Below are 13962 nucleotides of genomic sequence, written 5' to 3' on the forward strand. Positions count from 1 at the left end.
AAAGCAGGGCTTAGGGACACTGTGGTCCCAGCTGGCATGATGAGGATCAGAGGATCAGGCATTCTGGAGCAGCCGTCTCATTGATCCAGTCATTCAGCACCTGTTTGTCGAGAACTTACTGTTCTTACTGCGGGCCCTGGGTATATGGTGATGAGCAAGAGTCAGCCTTTGTCTTCATGGAGTCATGGACTAGTTGTCAGTATTGGGCCGGGTTTGTGGTCCAGGTCTGGGGTCTATCTGGATTGGAGGACCCAGCCAGCAGAATTAGGGAATATCCTATGTGCAAAATCAGGGAACCTGTGTTGTGGGGATTAGAGATTAGTCAGGTGAGAATGAGGTTTGGCCTGCCACAGGGGTGAAGGCCCTTCCAGAGAGGAATCCTAAAATGGGTTGAGCAGCAACAGTGTCAGGGCAAAGGTCTGTCACCTCCTGGGAAGTACATTTCAAGGCCTCCATCCCAGATGTAAGTTTCCAAATTCTCATGGGTTTGTGTGGGCCATCTTGTTCCTTAGAACCATATCTTGTGCATCTTTAACACCAGGTTGTTTTTCATTAAAATTTGTTTTGAAAAGATGGGGCTCGGGGCCAGCCCGGTGGTGCAGCGGTTAAGTGCGCACGTTCCGCTTCAGCGGCCCGGGGTTTACTGGTTCGGATCCCGGATGCGGCAGACATGGCACCGCTTGGCAAGCCATGCCATGGTAGGCATCCCACATATAAAGTAGAGGATGATGGGCATGGATGTTAGCTCAGGGCCAGTCTTCCTCAGCAAAAAGAGGAGGATTGACAGATGTTAGCTCAGGGCTAATCTTCCTCGGAAAAAAAAAAGATGGGGCTCAATCTAGATTAGGGATTAGGATCAAGAAGCAGTGTCTGATCAGCACTGAAAAGCAACTACTCCTTCACTCAGCCAGCAAGCATCCCTCGAGCCCTGCTAGGTGCCAGGGAGTGAGAGTTGGGGCCAGTCTATCTCTTGTCATTTTCAAGTCAAGGTTGAGGTCAATCTTGGGTCAGGGTTAAAGGTTCAGTCTTGGCTGTGGGTTATGGGTCTGTTTGGGTCAGGGTTAAAGTCAGTCTCTGGCCAGGGTTAGAAGTCAATCTCAGGTCAGGGTTCAGGATCAATCTCTGGTTAATCTTGGCCCAGGGATCATTCTATAAACTGGGCTGTGTATTGGTTGGGGTCAGTCCGTGGTCAAGGCTAAATGCTGGACTGTAACCAGGTCATCTGGGAACAGGGGTAAGAGAACAACCCACAGCTAGAAACAGTTTCTCTCGTCTTAAAGGTCACAGCCTCGCACAAGAGTCAGACCACAGCTGTGGCTTCCCCAGCGCCATGCGCGTGTGCACTGACATCCAGGTCATCAGCCCACACTGCTCTCACACAGCCCTCCACACCTCTGAGTGCACCCTCCCCGACTCAGAGAAGCATGAGGAGGAATGTCAATGTTTTATTGTTAAGGAACTTTCATTTTCACAGACTAAGAAAGAGAGAGCTTGAATTGGGGGGTGTGTCTTGAAGGTGATGGGGTCATGGATGAAAGTCGGGGGCAGGTGGGTGGGGTCCTGCAGGTGACGCTGGACTGTGTTTCAGGGAGGCCTACCCCAACTGCACGGTTCTTGAAGCCCGCCCATGTTACAACGTGGCTCGCCTCATGTTCCTTGATGCAGAAAGGTATGGGGCTGGGGGTGGCAGGGGGGCAACACCCGAGGGCCCCCTGCCCATTGTGGAGGGCATCTTGCCTGCCACACTGGAGCCTGGCTCCCCTTCCAGGTGTTTCCTAGGGCGTTTGATTTTAATTCAGCCCCCGGAGTTCCTGTCAATTCAGCTCTGGAAAGAGCAAGGCCTGGAGGTTAGAGTTTGTTGCAAGAGAAAAGGGGCCCACCGTCCCCACCCCATCTGAGGACATACCCTTTTTCAGCTACAGTATGAGACTGACTACAGGCCAGACTACAGGAAGAACTTCTGGCCCTCCAGGGATGGGTGGCGAGACCCTGGAATGGGGACATGTCTGAACCATGCACCCTAAACAAACCCAAGAGCAAGATAGCCCCTGTCCTTAAGGAGTGGACTAGATGACCCCAGAGCTGGGCTCCAAACCCATCCTCCCAGTGACCCAGCCCCAGCTGGATGGTGGGTGACTGGGCATCTGGCCCCACAGGAAGAAGGCCGAGCGGGGAAAGCTCTACTTCACAAACCTCCAGAGCAAGGAGAATGTCCCCACCATGATCAACCCCAAGCCCTGTGGCCACCTCTGCTGCTGCGTGGTGCGAGGCTGTGAGCAGGTAAGAGGTGGGCTGGCTGTGGGGTGGGCCTGGCCTCAGCTCAGACCTCAGGGCCCCCAAAGCTCCCGGGGAGGAGTTGGAAGGTCCTGGGGAGACAGGTCACAGCAGAGATGGATGCACCCTATGGTGGAGTCTGTCCCACAACCCCACGTACACAATCCAGCCTTGCACGTAAATACCCAAAGGTAAATAGACTCCCAGAGGAGGCAAGGCTGGGGCCAGGCTGGGAGTGGGGTGCAGCCCCTCCCTCAGCAGGTCCCCACCTGTTCCTACAATCATTGCCCCAGTTCACACTGTTTGAGTTTGTCCCCTGTCCCTGCAGTGAGCAAGTTTTCAAACTCCAAATCAGAAAAGGTCAGCCAAGAGGACAGCATTGTGCTCTGTTTACTAGCTCTGGCTTTAGGCAAGTTTCTAGACTGCTCTGTGCCTCAGTTTCCTCATCTGTAGGATGGGGCTAACTGTACCTCCCTTGTAAGATTGTTGTAAGGATTAAGTGAGTTAACACAGAAAGAGCTTAAAGCAGCACCTGGCCTGTGGTGCTGAGTGAGTGCTGTGGGGACCTGCCCAGCTCTCTGACCAGAGCCCCTGCCTCACCCGTCCTCGGCAGGTGGAGGCCATTGAGTACTACACGAAGCTGGAGCAGAAGCTGAAGGAAGACTACAAGCGGGAGAAGGAGAAGGTGAACGAGAAGCCTCTTGGCATGGCCTTTGTCACGTTCCACAATGAGACCATCACCGCCATGTGAGCCCCCACCCTGCCTGCCCACCCCGGCCCTTGTCCCCCAGTGACCAGCTGGGGCTCCCAGGTTCCTCCGCTCACGACCAGCTGTCGGCAGAGGGGTCCCCAGCAGCTGGTGCCGCAGTAACCAGTGCCCATCCCCCCAGCATCCTAAAGGACTTCAACGTGTGTAAGTGCCAGGGTTGCACCTGCCGCGGGGAGCCACGCTCCTCGTCCTGCAGCGAGTCCCTGCATATCTCCAACTGGACCGTGTCCTATGCCCCCGACCCCCAGAACATCTACTGGTGAGCAAATGGGGATGGCAGGGGCAGGCTTCATGGAGCCCTGGTGGGCTCCAGTGGGTAGGGGGAAGGAGAAGGGAGGTCCTAGGTGTCATTGGGGAGCAATCAGGCGTTCGGTCCCTGTAGCAACCGCCACCCCTGCCTTCCCAGGGAGCACCTCTCCATCCGTGGCTTCATCTGGTGGCTGCGCTGCCTGGTCATCAACGTGGTCCTCTTCATCCTCCTCTTCTTCCTCACCACCCCCGCCATCATCATCACCACCATGGACAAGTTCAACGTCACCAAGCCTGTGGAGTACCTCAACGTGAGGCCCACACCCCACTGCAGCCCTCCACGCTCTGTCACAAGACACAGATACCAAGCCCCAGATCCCTCCTCAGGGGGACAACCAGATGCCCTCCCGCCCAGTCCAGCTCCTGTTCTGCTCTTCCAGCCCGGCCCCACTGGGAAGCTCCCGCACAACCACGGGCTGAAACCCCTCTGCACACTGCCATTTGGTTTCCCCCACCTTCCCCTAGGAGAGGCCACCCTTGAGTTTGCACACAGCTAGAGAGACACCCAGGGAAGAGCGAGCCCAGGCCCAGGCCTAACTGACCCTGTGGCCTCGGATTGGTCCCTTCTCCTCAACCCTCGATCTCTCCCACAGAAGAGTGGAAGGTTCAGACCAGATCACTGGCTTCTAGACTTAGATTCTGATGCCTTTATCAAAAGGAATCTTACATGAAACCTGATGTGGAAAAGCAGGGTTGCTCAGATGGCAGCAGAGGGGGCCACAGTGCCTGGTCTCCCCTCACCCTTCCCGCCTCACACACAGCATATCTCCTTAGAACCTCAAAGACAGTTTGAAAATCACTGAGTGATAATAGCAGAATCAAATCCCCACTCCACTTCTTGCTGGTTGGATAAGCTGTGGAATCTCTTTTTTTTTTGCCTCAGTTTTGCTCATCTGTAAAATGGGGTAACGTTTGGAGGATTAATGCGTGTAAAGCACACGATCGGTGCTTGGCACGTGGTATGTGTTCAGCAAATGCTAACCACTAATATTCACCGTGGGGCTGTACATATGGCCCTGCCCCACCTCACCCTTGGCGCTCCAGATGTTCTGGACTAGTGCCATGGCGGCCCTGAGAGCTGTGGGGCCCAGGGCTCAGTGGGGAAGGGGGCGCTTCAGCAGAGCAAGCTGGGCCCACTCCACTGCCCCCGCCCGACACCTGCCCTGTATGCCACTGCAGAACCCCATCATCACCCAGTTCTTCCCCACCCTGCTGCTGTGGTGCTTCTCAGCCCTGCTCCCCACCATCGTCTACTACTCTGCCTTCTTTGAAGCCCACTGGACACGGTGAGACACCTCCTCACATGCTGCGCCATGGCCCTCCTAGGTGGACACCCATCCCATTGGGCAGCCCTCTGCCCTTCAGGCTCCCTGCCCCGGCAGTCCCAGAGCTGGCATGGAAGGGATGGTGGCCAGCATCCTCTCCTTGGGAAGCCCCCCCTTCCTAGGGAACCCTCCTGGGACACTGTACGGGCTGGGGGAGCAGAGGTGAGGGGCTGGCTCCCCTGACCTCTGCCCCTGTGCCCCCTGCCCCAGCTCCGGGGAGAACAGGACCACCATGCACAAGTGCTACACCTTCCTCATCTTTATGGTGCTGCTCCTGCCCTCGCTGGGACTGAGCAGGTGGGTTTTGGAGAATGGGATGGGAGCCCGGGTGGGGGACTGCTGGACAGGTTCCCACCTCCCCTGCAGAGCTAGGGGCACAAGACAAGAAGCCTGGCCATCCCCAGGCCTCCTGACTTACCTCCCCTGTGTCTGGGGGGCATCCCCAGAGGCTCATGGGTAGGACTCCCCCTCCCCCGGTGTTCTGGGCCATTCCAGCCCACCACCACACCTCTCCTCTCCTCCCCTCCAGCTTGGACCTCTTCTTCCGCTGGCTCTTTGACAAGAAATTCTTGGCTGAGGCAGCTATTCGGTTTGAGTGAGTGACCGGGGCCCCCAGGGAAAGAGACCGGAAGGTGGGAGTGGGTATGCCTGAGAGGCACTGCCAGCCCCCATGGGAGGGTGCGGCAAAGCTTCCACCCCTGCAGTGGGGAGGAGGGAGGGGCTTGCACCGCGGTCCGGCAGGGTCATCCCTAAGGTTCAGCCACAGAGTGTCTTGGTTGTGTACGTGGGAGATGTCCCTGGGGCCTCTGGGGACCTCCTGGATTCTGAGGTACCCTCAAGGTATATTTGGGGCTATGGGGCCCACGCTCGGGGGGTTTCTGTGAGGGCTTCTAGGGCTCGTATGCTGAGTCTCACTGGGAGTCGGGAGTTTCTCTCAGGTTTGGAGAGGTGTCTGCAGTGGGATCTTAGTCATACTTTGGGACTGACTCGGGGGTTCCTAGAGGTTTCCCTGCAGGCTCTGGGGTCCACACTTTTGAGTATCTAAGGACGGCTCTTGGGTTCACAAATCTGGGAGTGTCTGTGGAGACTCCGGACTCACACTTTGGGGTATTTACGGGGCACTTGTTCTGGGAACATCTCTGAAGTTGGGGATCTTATTCAGAGGGGTACTGTAGTGTTCTTATGGGGCACCCGCTCTGGGAGTCCCTGTGAAGGTGTCTTGGGGGACACGTACCATGGCAGTATATGTGGCTGTAGGCTCCAGGGCTCCTGCTCTAGGCCATGTGTGGTAACCTTGGGCTCACGCTTGGTGTGTCAGGGGCATTGACAGAGGTTCCTGGGTTCCCCACTCTGAAGACCTGTTTGGGAGGGTCTCTGCAGCTTGCGTTCTGGAGGTGTCTGAGGCTGACTCTGGGGGAACTCTGGGTCAAGTTAAGCTCCAAGGCAGGAGCCTTCTGGGTGTTCTTGGGGCTCACACCCCTTGGGAGTTTTTGGGGATCTCACAGGGTCATCTATGGAGATGTCGGGCTGTCATACCCTGAACATTCTGGTGGCCTTAGGGGTCTCGAGCACTTTCTCCATGGGTGTTTATGGGCCACAAGTTCTAGGGGTGCCTCTGGGCTCACACTCTGAGGCCGTGTCCACTCACACTGAGGGTGTCTGGGGCTTACTTTGGAGGTGTCTCTTGACACTCTGGCATCTGCCTCTGGGGTTCACACTCTTGGAGGACTGGGACACAGGTGCTTCAGGGCTGAGCTCGGGGGTCCCCCTGGAAGAAGGCATGTTGGGGGTGAAGGTGTGCTGTGAGGTCATGCTGGCAGTGGGCAGGCGGCCACCGGTCCCCCAGGGGTGCAGTGCTGGAGCACCTGGTGCCCGCAGGTGTGTGTTCCTGCCCGACAACGGCGCCTTCTTCGTGAACTACGTCATTGCCTCAGCCTTTATCGGCAACGCCATGGACCTGCTGCGCATCCCGGGCCTGCTCATGTACATGATCCGGCTCTGCCTGGCGCGCTCTGCCGCCGAGAGGCGCAACGTGAAGCGGGTACGGCCGCCTGGGGCCGCCGCGGCCCGCACAGCGCCCCCTGGTGGGCCCAACCAGAAACAGCGGCAGTCGTGCTAGGGTGTGGGGCGCAGGGGTGCTGGGACTCAGGGAGCCGACTTCCGCGGCCCTGGGCTTTCCCCTTCCCATCTGGGGCCTCAGCTTTCCCATATGTACAGCGATGGGTTGACGTAGATAACGCTGAAGGCCCTGCCAGTTCTAACCGTCTAGTGTTCTATGATGGGAGTTGGGGGAGGTCCGGGTCCCTAGACCTAGGGTCCTTCTGCCCTAACCCCACACGAGGCTCTGGGTATCCCATTCCCAAGCCCACCACCTGCCAGTCCCTGATCCCTTGAAGGCCCCTCCCCACGCTCTGTCACTGTCCCTACCCTGCCCTCTGTCTCCTCCACAGCTGCTCTCTCCCCCTCTTTGCCCTGCCCTACCCTGGACATTGGGCTCCTCTTCCCCCTAGCTTCTTTCCTGGCCCCAGAGATCCTGGCCCCTCCCCTTCCCCCTCCTCCCTGCCCTGCGCCCCTCCAGTCTGTCCCTCCCCTCCCTGAGCCCCCCTCCTGCCCATCTCCCCCCCAGCATCAGGCCTACGAGTTCCAGTTTGGCGCAGCCTACGCCTGGATGATGTGCGTCTTCACGGTGGTCATGACCTACAGTATCACCTGCCCCATCATCGTGCCCTTCGGTAGGCACCGCCGCGCCGGGACCTGGGCCCTGCTCGGGGGGACCCAGGACCTCACCCGCACCACTCTAGTAAGGCAGGCCACCCCGAATGGACAGGGCCCCGGCTGGGAGACCGGCCCCTCGGGCCTCCCGCCCGGTCCCTGGCTCAGTCTGGGGCCCGGCCTGTGGGGGAGGAGGGGTAAGCCATCTCAGCTGAGGCGGGACTCAGCTGGTGTGCTGGGCCCCTGGGCAGTCACCCCAACATGTCCCTACTCACCCCCACCAATGCCTTCACTCAACTGGATGGATATACTTGGACACGCATCACATACACACACACACACATGCTCCTACACAAGATCCATGGGCACACTTGTACACAGCCCTGTAAACTCAGGAAAGACCTTTGGATTCCAGGGTGGGGTTGGGTCCTTGCCAGAGATACCCCGCTACAGCTGAGCCATGTGACCTGGCCATTCCCTCTTCCTCCTGAAGAAATTTAGCAAAGTTTCTCTTCAACTCTCACCCCCTCTAGTGGCCTCTACTTTCCCCCTGGTAACATCCTCCCCCACCCCCAACCACCCTCCCTGGTTGTTGAAGGCTCCAGACTCCCAGACTAACCTTGTCTTCAGTCTAAAGCTCCCATCCCCTCAGCCTCCAGGAAAATAGAACTTACCACCTAATTACTAATCTGTTTAGGGATAAGGTTAGAAAAACAGTCAGCTGGGTTTTAAGAGGATGCTTGTTGAACCAAATGAATGCATTTCTAACAGTAGAATTCCTAGAGAAGGGCTGCGGGATGAAGGGGTTGAAGCAGAAGAAGCCAAAGTTCTCTGATCCGCGGGGGCTTGGGCTCTATCCCGTACTGGGGCCGGGGCAGCAGGAGGGAGGCCAGCCCTGCAGTGGCCTCAGAAGGACCCGGCCAACCTGTGACGGACACGCAGAGGTCCGGCGGCACTGGTTCCGAGGTCAGGGCCCATGTGGCTTCCCCCAGGGCTCATGTACATGCTGCTGAAGCACCTGGTGGACAGGTACAATCTCTACTACGCCTACCTGCCAGCCAAGCTGGACAAGAAGATCCACTCAGGGGCTGTGAACCAGGTGGTGGCCGCACCCATCCTCTGCCTATTCTGGCTGCTCTTCTTCTCCACCATGCGCACGGGTGAGGGCCGGCCCCGACGCTCACTCAGGGAGCTGGGGGGTAGGGGGGATGCCCTGCGGAGTCGCAGTAGAGCAGGCCATGAGATGGTCCACAATGGCCAGGGGTCGCAGGCAGGGCGCCTGGGAGAGGCCAGGGTGAGGCCATAGCATATGGGAGTGTGGGACTGCATTCAGAAGGGGGCCAAAGCCGGGCGTGGGCCACTGGGAGGGGGCCCGGAGGAGAGGTATAGCAGCCCCATTTTTTGCCCCCCCACACCAGGGTTTCTGGCCCCCACATCCATGTTCACATTCGTGGTCCTGGTCATCACCATCGTCATCTGCCTCTGCCACGTCTGCTTTGGACACTTCAAATACCTCAGTGCCCACAACTACAAGGTGTGGGGCGAGGGGGCAGGGGGATGGCCGGGGGCAGGGGCTCAACGTGGGGGCAAGGGGATGGTTGGGAGCCGAGGGCAGGGGCAACAGGGGTGCTGAGAGGGTGTAGGGTCATGGTTGTGGCTGAGGGCAGGGCATTCCCCCCACTCCCTGACTCATTCTGGGCCCCTCAAGATTGAGCACACGGAGACAGATATTGTGGACCCCAGAAGCAATGGACGGCCCCCGACTGCTGCTGCTGTCCCCAAATCTGCGGTGAGTGCTCCCCTCCATGGCCAGGGGTGGGGAGGGGCCTCTGACTGGGACTCAGCCCCAAAGCTGGGTGTCCCACTAGTCCTCCAGAAAGGGAAGCCTGTCCCAGACCCCAGGGGCAGTGGGAAATGGGGCAGGGAGAGGCCGAGTTTCACTGGGCGGCTGTTCCGGGGCCCTGAGATCCCCCATCCCCTTCCCCATGAGGGGCAGCTGTCCACTCTCACTCCCGCTCCTCTCGCCCTTCAGAAATACATCGCTCAGGTGCTGCAGGACTCAGAAGTGGACGGGGATGGGGGTCCCGGGAGCTCGGGGGACGAGCCCCCGTCATCCTCGTCCCAAGATGAGGAGCTGCTGATGCCGCCTGACGGCCTCACGGACACAGACTTCCAGTCTTGCGAGGACAGCCTCATAGAGAATGAGATTCACCAGTAAGGGGAGGGAGGGGCCCTGGAGGCCACGCCCTGCCCCGCCCCACTCGCCCCCCACGGACACTAAAACGCTAATAATTTATTAGATCTAAAGCCCCTTCCTCCCTATCCCCTGCTTTCATTAAGATATTTAAACCTGGGGATTTCACCGCTCTCCCCCACCACAGAGGGAGGGAGGGAACCCCCCAACCTCAGTGAGGAGAGCCCCGAGCCGGCCCCGGGGCAAAGAGGGGTGTGGACAGGGCTCCCCCAGATCAGTGCCCCCAGGCTAGTAGTGTGGTCAGGAAAGGGTTAATGAGAGCCAAGGGGGTACCTGGTGCCATGGCTGGAGACGTGGGGGGGCAGGCGGATCAGGGGCCGCCCCCCAAGTTCTTTCCTCCCGCCGAGTCCCCCTGGAACCTCCAGGGAAGCAGAGCCTCCAGCCCCTATGGGTTGCATGAGAGGGGAGGGGGTGCTGAGAGGGAGGAAGCATCAGGCCCCGAGCCAGGGGGATGACCTGGGGGTGGGGGGTGGGCATGGCTGACACTGGAAAATGGGTTTTTGCACTGTTTTTTTTTTTTCCTTTAAAATAAAAATGAAAAGAAAAGCTCTGAGGCAGGTGTGTGATTTGTGCTGCTGCCCCGGACACATGGCTGGGTCCCACCTCCCTTCTGTCCCCCTGAAGGATGGTTCAGAGTCCCCACATGACCTAGGGAGGAGGCTTCTAGTGCAGAGCCTCAGTTTCTCCATCCGTGAGAGGAGAGAGTGGCGGGAGGGGCTTGCTATGTGCATGCTGCCAGCCCCTCCACCGTTCCCCTGCATCTCTCAGCTCTGCCTCTGCCCACTACCCTGAGGAAACTGGGGGACAGGGACACGGGCCCAACACTGAGTCCCTGAGAGCCACACAAACGGACAGAGATTCGGGGAGAAAGTCCATGCAAAGCCACACGTTCCACGCTGGTCCAGGAAGAGGGCTGCTTCCAGTAAAGGACTCTTAACGGACTGCTCTGGAAGCGGAGAGGCAAGAAAATGGGGCCACAGTAGCCAAGCAAATACTGTCGTCATTATTTGCTGTCATCGTTGCTACCACTTACTGAGTGGTTATTATGTACCTGGATTATGCTAAGTGACTGCCGTGCTTTGAAGCGCTGACTCCTCAGAGAGCTTGCTCTGAGGTCAGGCGTGGGCTTACTGCGAGGATTACATGAGATAATGTGTGTCAAGTGCTCACTTGGCCCAGCGCCTGGTACATGGTAAACACCCAATAAACGTCAACTGTAATTAATTCGGTGATCATTAACAGGACCTACAAAGCAGTTGTGGTTTTCCTCTTTTGATGAGTGAGGACACAGGCCCAGAGAGGGTATGGAGTTTGCCCAAGGTTACCGGCCTGGGAGGGATCTCAGAAAGGTCCTCAGTGAGCTGGCTCCAGCCCATCTGTCCATTCCCCAGGAGCCCCTCCCTGAAAAGCGCCCTCCCGTCAAAAGCATCTTATCCGTCCTCTAAGACCCAATTCAAATTCACCTTTTCTGAGAAATTTCCTGTGACCACTCTTGCTCACCCTCCAGAGGCGCACAGAGCCATGCATCACACACAGTACATACTGCGTGCACAACCAGAGCCAGGAGACCTGGACTCCAGTTCTGGTTCTCTCACTAACTCGCTGTGCAACCCTGGGAAAACCACCTCTCATCTCTGGACCTGTTTCCTCATTAGTAAAATCAGCGAGCACAACCAGGTGACCCCTAACAGTCTGGAGCATGTCCTGCCCATCCGCCACCCACCGCAAGGGCCCAGAAAACAAGAAGGTGAGGCAAGCAACTCCCAGAGGGGAGAAGAGATCTCAGGAGAGAAGGAAGAGAAGAAGTAGGTCCTACAAAGGCCTGCAGACTCAACAAGAAACAAACAGCAGAGATGGCTCACGCAGCTGAAAGCCGGAGACAGCTAGCCGGAGACAGCTTGCCGGAGCTCTGGCAAGGGGCGAAAGGCCAACAGTGCCTGGGTCCAGCCCCAGGCTGTGGAGAGATGCCACCCGCAAGACAAACACGGCTTGGAGGGCCAGGGTTTCCTGGTGGCCTGCACAAACACAGTGGAGATGAAGGCCAGGGCCTCAGTCCGGACTCAGCCTTCACATGGCTGTCAGATCTGCAGTCTTGTGGAATCTAGACTCCCAGGTGGGGTCCCCAAAGTCCAGGGCTGGAGGAGCTGCCAGGCCGAGGGTAAGGGAGCAGAGTGCCAGCCAGTGGGTGCGTGGAAATCGGCTGAGTTTCCAGCAGAGAGCATGCACAGTGGGCCCGTGAGGCTGCCAAAAGCTGTCTCACCCTCATCACTTCATCAGACCCTCCTGAACGCCCGTGTGTCAGGCTCTGCGCTGGGCCCCGCGGACACCGTGAGCAGCAAGGCTGCCTCCAAGGCACCCAGGGCCCAGTGGGCAAGCCAGACAGAGACCCGAGCACTCCCTGGGTCCAGCACTGTTCTCAGCACTTTCTATGAACTGACTGAGTCCTCGGAGGAGCCCTGTCCCAAATGTACAGACGAGGAGCCGAGGCACACAGCAGTGAGGGCCCTTGTCCCAGCTGAGACAACTCATCTGCAGTGGAGCCAGGGCAAGGGTGAAAAATCTTAGGATGCTGTGGCAGCCCAAAGGCGGGACATCTTGCCTCATTTAAACTTTTACTGCTCAGCTGAGAAAGTTGACATCCAAAGAGGAGTGACAAGGATCCACAATTATTAAGGCCAAAATGGCCAGCGTGGTACCAGACACCTGCCCCAGAGTCATGGGGTTAAACCAGAAATGCCCCCACCACCTGCTCTGAGTCTGGGAATGAGGAAAGGGCAGTGAGGTGACCTCTCATCAGGTCAGATAGAGAAGTCCAGAAGACCAGGTGAGGCTGGGGAACTGGGGCGAGGGGCAGGGAATGGATGAGGAGGGGGTGGGGGTCCCACGTAAGGACTGGCTGGCATGGTCTGTGAGGGCTGAGACAACCAGGGACAGGTGTGGGGGTGGGGGGCCCACGGTCAGCCTCAAGGTCCCATAGGCTCTAGATCATTTCTTCAGAACATAAGAGGAGGATGGAAAGAACCAGACAGGTTTTGAAACAGCTCCTTGCCTCATGAAGGCCCCTTAGCATACCTGAGCCTGTTTCCTATAAGGATGGGCAGACTCACCAGCGTCGTTTGCCTGGCAACCCCATTGTCTGCACAGTGTGGCCTTGAAAGACCTCAGCCTGAGGCTCTGGTCAGCCTAGACCCCTGGGTTCCTCACCTGCCCGGCATGCCTCTGCTTCCCTCAGAGGAGGGGTCTCCCAACTCCACCTTATAGGGGCTTCTGGAAGGACCTGAAGCTCAAAGCCAGGTTTGAGTGTTTCCAGATGTGAAATTCCAGGCAATGCCCAAACAGCAGACAGAGCAAAGGTCCCCGGAAAAGCCCGGGCCCAGGGTGGGAGGCTGTAATAGAGGACGACTGTGCCCACCCTCTCCCTGCCCTGGCTCCCCTTCCCAGGCAGAGCCCAGGCCGGGAGGGGGAATTACAACCCAGGCATCTGACAAACATTTTGTGAGCTGGGATGGAGTGCCCAGCTCTGTGCTGGTGCTGCAAAGGAGCCAAGAGGTGTGATGATGGAGTCACGGATGTGGGCAAGGAGGCCACAGGGAGCCCCAAAGTCCACTTCACCTCCTCTCCTGACAGCTGGGGCCAGCAGAACATAACGGATAAGAGCTGAGGCTTTAGGTTCAAATGCTGGCTCAGCCACTTACCAGCTGTGTGACCTTGGGCAAGTTGTATCATTCCTCTCCAAAAGGAAAGCTCCTGGAGCCGGCGCAGTGGCATAGTGGTTAAGTTCTTTGTGTGCTCCAATTCAGTGGCCCAGGGTTTGCAGGTTTGGATCCTGGGTGCGAGACCTACATGCCACTCATCAAGCCATGCTGTGGCAGCATCCCATATACAAAACAGAGGAAGACTGGCACAGATGTTAGCTCAGCCACAATCTTCCTCAAGTGAAAAGAGGAGGATTGGCAACAGATGTTAGCTGAAGGCCAATCTTCCTCAGCAAAAAAGAAAAAAAGAAGAAAAAAGAAAAACTCCTGTTTTCCTTTACACACAAAGTTCTTCTACCACCAAATGTGTGGATGCTTTTCCTCCACCAACCGATTCTCTAACTCTCCAGACACCAGCTGGATGTGTGTCCTACAATTCCACCCAGTTCTGACGCTAACCTGGAGTTAGCATCAGATCCCACAGGCTCAGGGCTCAGATGCACACTTCAGATCACAAGCTCCTGGTTGTGACCTGCACTTCTGACCAAAGAGCTATAAGTGAGGGTTCCCACAGCCCCTCCTCAGGTTTGATAATTTGCTATGACGACTCAGAGAACTCAGGAG

General features: G+C 57.6%; 1 protein-coding gene across 4 annotated transcripts in view; it reads left to right on the plus strand.

The window, feature by feature from the left end:
- TMEM63B (transmembrane protein 63B) overlaps positions 1–10189 on the plus strand; it is a 24329-nt gene extending 14140 nt beyond the window's left edge. For all 4 annotated transcript variants that reach the window (XM_070586090.1, XM_070586089.1, XM_070586087.1 and 1 more), the window contains 14 exons: positions 1589–1669; positions 2157–2280; positions 2888–3021; positions 3165–3302; positions 3450–3603; positions 4532–4638; positions 4888–4974; positions 5207–5272; positions 6556–6718; positions 7304–7409; positions 8382–8549; positions 8808–8923; positions 9098–9178; positions 9422–10189. In XM_070586090.1, coding sequence (XP_070442191.1) covers positions 1589–1669; positions 2157–2280; positions 2888–3021; positions 3165–3302; positions 3450–3603; positions 4532–4638; positions 4888–4974; positions 5207–5272; positions 6556–6718; positions 7304–7409; positions 8382–8549; positions 8808–8923; positions 9098–9178; positions 9422–9607 — 1711 coding nt within the window. In that variant the 3' untranslated portion in view covers positions 9608–10189. The remainder of the gene's footprint in view (positions 1–1588; positions 1670–2156; positions 2281–2887; positions 3022–3164; positions 3303–3449; positions 3604–4531; positions 4639–4887; positions 4975–5206; positions 5273–6555; positions 6719–7303; positions 7410–8381; positions 8550–8807; positions 8924–9097; positions 9179–9421) is intronic.
- Positions 10190–13962: the final 3773 nt, after the last annotated feature.

Source organism: Equus przewalskii, chromosome 19 (assembly GCF_037783145.1).
Source record: "Equus przewalskii isolate Varuska chromosome 19, EquPr2, whole genome shotgun sequence".
Taxonomy (NCBI): Eukaryota; Metazoa; Chordata; class Mammalia; order Perissodactyla; family Equidae; genus Equus; species Equus przewalskii.